The 7,106-nt window shown below is 49.4% G+C and overlaps 1 protein-coding gene across 1 annotated transcript; it reads left to right on the top strand.

Annotated features, from left to right (window-relative positions):
• Positions 1–3,568: 3,568 nt before the first annotated feature.
• Positions 3,569–5,490, top strand: Gpr150 (G protein-coupled receptor 150). Its single transcript, XM_005356553.3, has one exon. It carries the CDS (start codon positions 3,569–3,571, stop codon positions 4,850–4,852), a length of 1,284 nt encoding a protein of 427 aa, XP_005356610.1. The 3' UTR covers positions 4,853–5,490.
• Positions 5,491–7,106: the final 1,616 nt, after the last annotated feature.

Raw genomic sequence — 7,106 nt, forward strand, 5'->3', positions numbered from 1 at the left:
CTATCGAGAAACCCTGTCTCGATAAAAAACAAAAACAAAAACCTTTAGCATCAAGACAATTACTAGTGTCAGAATCTGAGAGGAATTGACAATAATTCAAAGCTAAACTAGAATAACGTTGGGTTTTTTTTTTATTTTCTTTTTCTCTCTATTGAGACAGTACCTCACTGTAAAGCTCCTGCTGCCTGGAACTCACTATGTAGACCATGCTGACCCCAAATTCACAAGTCCTAGCACCACCTGGGGCTCTGGCAGGCTCGGAAGCTGACCACTTCAGCTTCTGAGCCTGGTGATTTTGTATCCTCAAAGGGACAAGAGTCATAGCAGAATCCTTTGTTACCTTGATGGTGTGAAGAAACATGAGATTATGTTTGGTCTGCTGAAATGTCAAGGTATTGACCCCAGCAAGGTTTCCTTAGAAGAGAAGGACATCTCCAGTCATTCATCGTAGCATGAATTCTAACTGGTCTTAATAAATAAACCCCAGAGTTTATCTAGGAGTTTATTTAGAAGTTAATGCTGAAAGATCAGAGAAGAGCAGCAACCAACTACTAGAGGGTCCTTACCTCTACCAATGCTCGGACCAAATGGGCGATCATGTCTCTACAAATCCTCAGACTGCACTGAGCTCCTGTCTCCTCCTGCCTTATATTTCTCTCTCCACCCAGCCATTTCACTCCTGTCTCCACCTCCTTAGTGCTGGGATCCCAAGTGCTACATCACCGTTGAGTGATCTCTGTTTCTCTTTGAAACAGATTCAATCTCACGTAGCCCAGGGTAGCCTTGAACTCACAGAGATCCTTCTGCCTCTGTTTACTGAGTGCTGGGATTAAAGGTGTGCACCACCACTGCCTGGCCTCCATGGCTAACTAGTGGCTCTCTGCACTCTGATCTTCAGGCAAGCTTCATTTGTTAAAGCACAAGCAAACTATCCCTACAATTCATCACTGTCTAGGTTCCACTCTCCTTTTCGAAACTGTCCACAAGTTGGGACGACAGCACCAACTGCACCTCTGGGCCCATCCAAAAGCTTTTCTAAATATCCAGCAACTTCTGTGATAGCTATTAGCATGTGTGATTCCACCTACCTTTTCCAGGTTCTGATCATTTCTCTGATTCTACAGCCAGGAACCAAATAAATAGGTAGAAATGAACATCCCTGGGAAACTAGGTCACATAGGGAAAAAACTACACTATACCAGATTAACGATGCCAGTGAAATATTAGTTTGGTTAAGAAACCTCAATGGAGGCTCTGCAGGCGGTGCACAGGTTAAAATTCCTTCACCAAACAGTGGAGCATAGCACTCATTCAGTTGATCAGGGAATTATCCCATGCCACTGCTACCCTGTTCACACACGAGACACGGTTCTTTCTAGCACTTCCTGCCCCCAACAAGGCTGAGTGCATACAATGCATGTCCTAATACCCTGTTCACTGTTTCAGTACCACCAGGTATTAGGTGATAACAAAAATCTCCATGCAGGGAGGTCAGGGTCAACTTGTCCCATTGGTACTCTTTGACCACAACCAACTCTGGCAGCCTGAGCAGCTTGAAAACAACTCTTTCTTTGTTTTTGGTTTTTTATCAATATTTTATCAAGTCTTTCTAAAGTTCTGTGGAATGCAGTTTCAGTGGTAGAATTTTGCTTTGTAATTTGTGAGAACATTCCCACAAACAGAATTTGAGAAATACTGAACTGGATTTGTAGGAGAGTCATTGGCTGTCCTACACTGTTCAGAAGGAAAGATTGGACTGTGTGGTGCACAGGAAAACGCCTTGGACAAACTCTGTGAGGAAAGAGTATGAAAATCAAATTAGGACTGAAAGTCTCCTCCGTTGTTACTCTGCCGCTTTCTTCAAAGCCCCAGCAAAGAAAGACATCACCATCCACACACCCTCTGGTCTTCCTGGGGCTCCTCTGGATGATACCGGTACAAATAGAAAAGGCATCTACATGATACATTTATAGTCAAGACTAGAACTTTGCTCAAAGTTACCTGACATGCATTATATAGTTACTAATTCATCAGCTAAACACATATTTACTGATATCTATCATGTGTCCAGTCCAGCGCATGAGGCACTAGGTGTATAATGACTATGACAAATGTCTCCAGTCAAAGTGATAGACCTTAGGATCGAGATCCCCACAGCAATGGGCAAGTTCGTCTGTACCCTACCGAGCCCTCCTAACTCATGCCTCTGCAGATTGCAAACGTTGCTGCAGCCTAGGAAGCAGCAGACACCCACACCTCCCTGGCCCAAGACCAAGAAGTACAAGAAATTCCGCTTTTGCGGTGATTAATGTGATGGGAGCACAAAAGACCAAATGATGCTTCCAGTGGGAAAACTGGAATTTGTTTGTGAAGCAGGGCTAAAAGCGGCAGCATTAAATCTAAACCATTTCCTGTGAGTTGGATTTCTTTTTTAAAAATTGGCCGCCGTAGCATTTTCTTAGTCACCTTTTCTCTAGGCTTTATTGGAGGCGTAGTCCCTCCTAGCAACCTCCCATCTGCTAGAAAACAGAATCAAGAGAAAGAGGAGCCTTGGCGACACATCCCTCGCTGATGGAGATACTAGGGGGACTCAATACGCGAACCATCATTTGTATAAAAGCCTATTAGAGTCCTCTTCAGACTAACAAAATGAGGCGTACATCCCTGGAGGAGAGTCGCCGTCATCTGTGCTTCTAGTGAGTTTTTGAAAGCTGCAAACCTCTGCTATTCCTAATTGCCAGGCAACAGTAAGGCCCTTGGTTCTCTCCAATTAAACCGTTCTCATTGCAGGCAAAGGAAGGTATGCCCCCACCAAAGATTCACCTAGTCAAAAAGATTCACTCTGCTCAAAAAGTCATTACTGCTGTTAGCAGCTGGGTGTAGTTCTGTAGTAGATTGCTTGCCTAGCATACGCTCTGCGCTGGTGCCCAGGTGGATTGGGAGTGGGGGGAAATGAGGAACCCTGCTGGGTTGCTTGTATCCTTGCATTTCTCTAGCAAGTGCGGACCTGTGTCTTTACAAAATGTTTCTGGTTTTTCTTTAAAAAAAAAATCAAAAGTAGTATTTTTATCTTTTTTTTCTGCTAGAAATCACTTTTTTAGGGGGAAGGTCACTCTCAGTCAGGAGCTTCCTATCTCTTGTATTGCTTCAGGGATAACTTGAACTAGTCTTGGCAGAAGCCACACACGGAACTTTCTGTCTGGCTGTACGTTGCAGGGCAAGGTTTCCAGAGCCCAGCGGTGGCATCATGGATGAGCAGAAGCTTTGCTGGGATTGGAGGAGGGGGCGACATGTTGAGAAGGTGGAGAATAGTGATCATGTGTGTTCCTCGAATGTACAACCCACATTTGAGTGACAAATGACGAGGACAACTATAAAAACAACTAAGCACAATTCCACCCGAATCTATATCGCCCCGGATGCGTGTGGTTTTTTTTTTTTTTTCCAACTAACTTTGGGAAGTCGCAGAGACCCAGCGGTGCGGCCTGTGAAACCTCTCAGCGCCTCCACTTTGGCATTTTAAGCAAGAACCGCCTTCAGCGGCTCCTCTCCTTCCTCCGGACTAAGGATGGAGAATTCCTTCAGCCCCTCAGCTCAGCCTCTGGCGCCTAACCTCTCCGTAGCCATCCTGCAGAGCTGGGATCTTAACCTGACTTCGGGGCAGGGGGCCTCTGTCCCAGGACCACAGCCGCCGCCACACGGGCCACCCAACCACCCGGTCCACCTGGTCTTCATGGGAATCATCCTGGTGGCCGCGGTGGCGGGCAACACCACCGTGCTGTGTCGCCTGTGCGGCGGCAGCAGCCGGCTTTGGCCGGGTCCCAAGCGTCGCAAGATGGACTTCCTGCTGGTGCAGCTGGCAGCAGCCGACCTGTACGCGTGCGGGGGCACTGCGCTGTCGCAGCTGGCTTGGGAACTGTTGGGCGACCCGCGTCCCGCTCTGGGCGACCTGGCGTGCCGCTTCTCGCAGCTGCTTCAGGCATCCGGGCGGGGCGCCTCCGCCCACCTGGTGGCGCTCATCGCCCTCGAGCGCCAGCTCGCCGTGCGCCGTCCGCAGGGCCCGCAGCTGCCCGCGCGTGCCCTGGCTGCCCTGGGCTGGCTGCTGGCGCTGCTGCTGGCACTGCCGCCGACTTTTGTGGTGCGCTGGGGCTCTCCCCCAGCTCGGGCCGCCAGCGCCTGGCCGGGGGAGCATCGCTGCTGGGGCATCTTCGCGCCTCTGCCGCGCTGGCATCTGCAGGTCTACGCTCTCTATGAAGCTGTCGTGGGCTTCGCGGCGCCGGTTGCTATCATGGGTGTCTCTTGCGGTCACCTGCTGTGTGCATGGTGGCAGCGCGGGTCTCAGGCTCCGGTGGCTGGGGCACGCTGTTCCGCCAGTCCGGCCCGAGCCCCCTTGCCCAGTGCGCTGCCCCGCGCCAAGGTGCAGAGCCTGAAAATGAGTCTGTCGTTGGCGTTGCTCTTCGTGGGCTGCGAGCTGCCCTACTTCTCCTCCCGCTTGGCCGCCGCCTGGTCGTCGGGGCCTGCGGGTGACTGGGAGGAAGAGGGCCTGGCGGTGGCGATGCGCGTCGTGGAGGTGGCCAATAGCGCCCTCAACCCTTTCGTCTACCTCTTCTTCCAGGCGGGCGACTGCGGGCTCTGGCGGCGGCTACAGAGGCGCCTGGGAGTTGTGTGCTGTGTGCGGGAGGGAGAAGCCGAGATCAACGAGGGGGCTGGGGACCACCAGGCACTCCACCGCCACCGCTGGCCCCATCCCCACTATCACCACGCCAGGAGGGAGGAGCGGGACAAGGGCTGCCAGCGTCCACCCCCGCCGCGCCCCAGACCACCGGCCTGCTCCTGCGAAAATGCCTTCTAGGAACTGCTGCACAGACAGGTTTGTCACTGTGCCACAGCCTCCAGGCAACACCGAGAAGGTCGTAGGAGTCTGCCTAAATCACAGAGTGGAACCTCTGAAGTCGTCTGCTCTCTCCTTGCCGTTGTATTTTCTTCTAAGGAGGACAAGTCTTTCACTTCCCTTTTGTTTTCTTCTCTCCAGTTCCTTTCATATTTGCCCATTTGGAGGAGACCAAACTTGAAAAGTTGTAAAAATCTATCCGAGTTCCAGAGTTATTATTTTTGCAATTCTCTTTTATACTCCCATTGTGTTCTAGATAAGACCCTTTATTTTAACTAAATTGTCAAATTTTCATTCGTCGCCTTGTTATGTTTTTAGTTATTTGGAACTGTGCTTAAATGAAGTGCACCTTTGGGGAGCAGCAAATTTGCCGCTCCTTCCAAGGGAAAAATCCCCACAACGCTCTTCCTGGGGAGTTTAGGAGGCCTACTAGCAATGCTGTAGAAAAGCTAATCGCGCTGCTCTTTCAGAAACAGAGCATTTGAAAAATAACATTTCCCACGGAGCCGTTAGAACATTTTTAAAACATGGTAATATGTTTTCTGGGAAGAAAAATCGGTGTGGCTTTTGCTTCCAGTCTAACTTCCACATCAATAAAAACTGAGTAAAGGAAAACAACATAAAGCTTCCCTGAGTCCTTTCCCAGCATGCTTGTAGAACGGGGCTGCTGTGCCCAGACCAGCGTCTATGCCTGTCCACACTGAGCTTCTAAGGGCAAAATCTTGAGCAAATTAGAGAAGAAAAAATATCAAGGCGATGAAAGATGTGAGTGGGTGGGGCTCGCTGTTCAAGTGTTAAGGAGACGGCAGCAGAAAGCTCCAAGAGCTGCCTGTGTGGATAGAACTATTAAAAACAAACCCAGCTAGGGGTGGAGGCCCTGCCTGCAATCCCTGCCCTCTGCAGCAGGAGCACCGGCCCAAATCTGAGGCCGACATCCATTACATAAGGAGTTCTAGAGAAGTCTGGGCTACACTGTTACACTCTGTCTCAAACAAAACAAAACAAAACAAAGCCTAACTTATTTAGGTGGGTTGGTAAGAACTAAACCAAGGAACAGAGTTGGTCTGTGACCACATCTCTTAGCTGTCCTTGCTTCTGGGGGGAGTGGCAGCATTTATGAGCACGGTACCCATGTGCTCAGCATCGCCCTTTACCCGCGAACTGACAGCTTTCACACAGCTTGGTTTCTTGACAACAGCGAGCATGCCACTAAGAAGCAGAGGAGATGTGACGGATTAAAGCTTATTTATACAAGTAATGATCTCTGAGGATTCGGTTTTAACATGTGCACTCAGTGAGGATTTGTTGCGTAGCTTAGCATGAGTCAGGCATAGGTAGGTTATATAAAGAGAAGCAGAAGGAAATCGACACTTAGTGTGGCTTGCATTCATCCAGAATTCTTTTTCTTAGTGAATATACCAGCTCGGTCTACAGTAGGCCCTGTATGGGCTGGGGTCTGTCCTCCCTGGACATTTGGATCCTGGGGTTTAGCATCGTCTTCCCAGCTGAGAGCTGCCAAGGTGTTTCTGTGTGAGGACCCAGCAAGAGTGTGTCCGTGCATCAGCACTCCATCATGTCCTCTCCCTGCTTGCCCCCAGAGAGCCCTTTCTATAGCCCAAAGAAGTCTGTCCAAGGAAGATCTGGGCTCACTAATCCCGAAAGCATCTTCACCTTCTTAGTGACCTTGGAAGGCACTGCTAATGGAAGCCAGATCACCATTGTCATACATGAGAACACGGATTTTTCTACCAAATCTTGGGGCAAATTTGACTCTGAATGTTTGATTTTTAATCTTCAACTCTTTTCCACTGGAGGTCAGCTATGAAAACCATGTCATAGTTTGGCCAAATTGACTCTCCAGTACATTTCTCGAGGCCCCTCTGGGTCTTAGTGCTCTACCCAGAATGCTGGAAGTGAGAATGTTAGTATAATCTTTCTCTGTCCTCCCTCAGTTTCCTAGTCATTGTGATCCATGCAAAAGAGTTCAAGTGAGGCACACTGTAGGGTAGAAGACAGATGGAGTTTATTACAAGATAAAGTGCGCTGTTTCTCAAGATGTGAAAGTGGGCAGAGAGACCACTGTGGAAGAAAACACTCAAAGGATGACACATCTCGGTGGCCTGGAAGACGACAGAGAAGGGAAAAGCTCTCAAGGGGTGAGAGTGGACAGTGGACAGGGAAAACTGCAGAGGGAAACATTCTCAGGGGGTGAGAG

The sequence above is a fragment of the Microtus ochrogaster genome, chromosome 19 (assembly GCF_000317375.1).
Source record: "Microtus ochrogaster isolate Prairie Vole_2 chromosome 19, MicOch1.0, whole genome shotgun sequence".
Classification (NCBI taxonomy): Eukaryota; Metazoa; Chordata; class Mammalia; order Rodentia; family Cricetidae; genus Microtus; species Microtus ochrogaster.

Excerpts from the sequence above, each read along its gene's own strand:
- Gpr150 (XM_005356553.3), top strand. The coding sequence starts at position 3,569 with ATGGAGAATTCCTTCAGCCCCTCAGCTCAGCCTCTGGCGCCTAACCTC.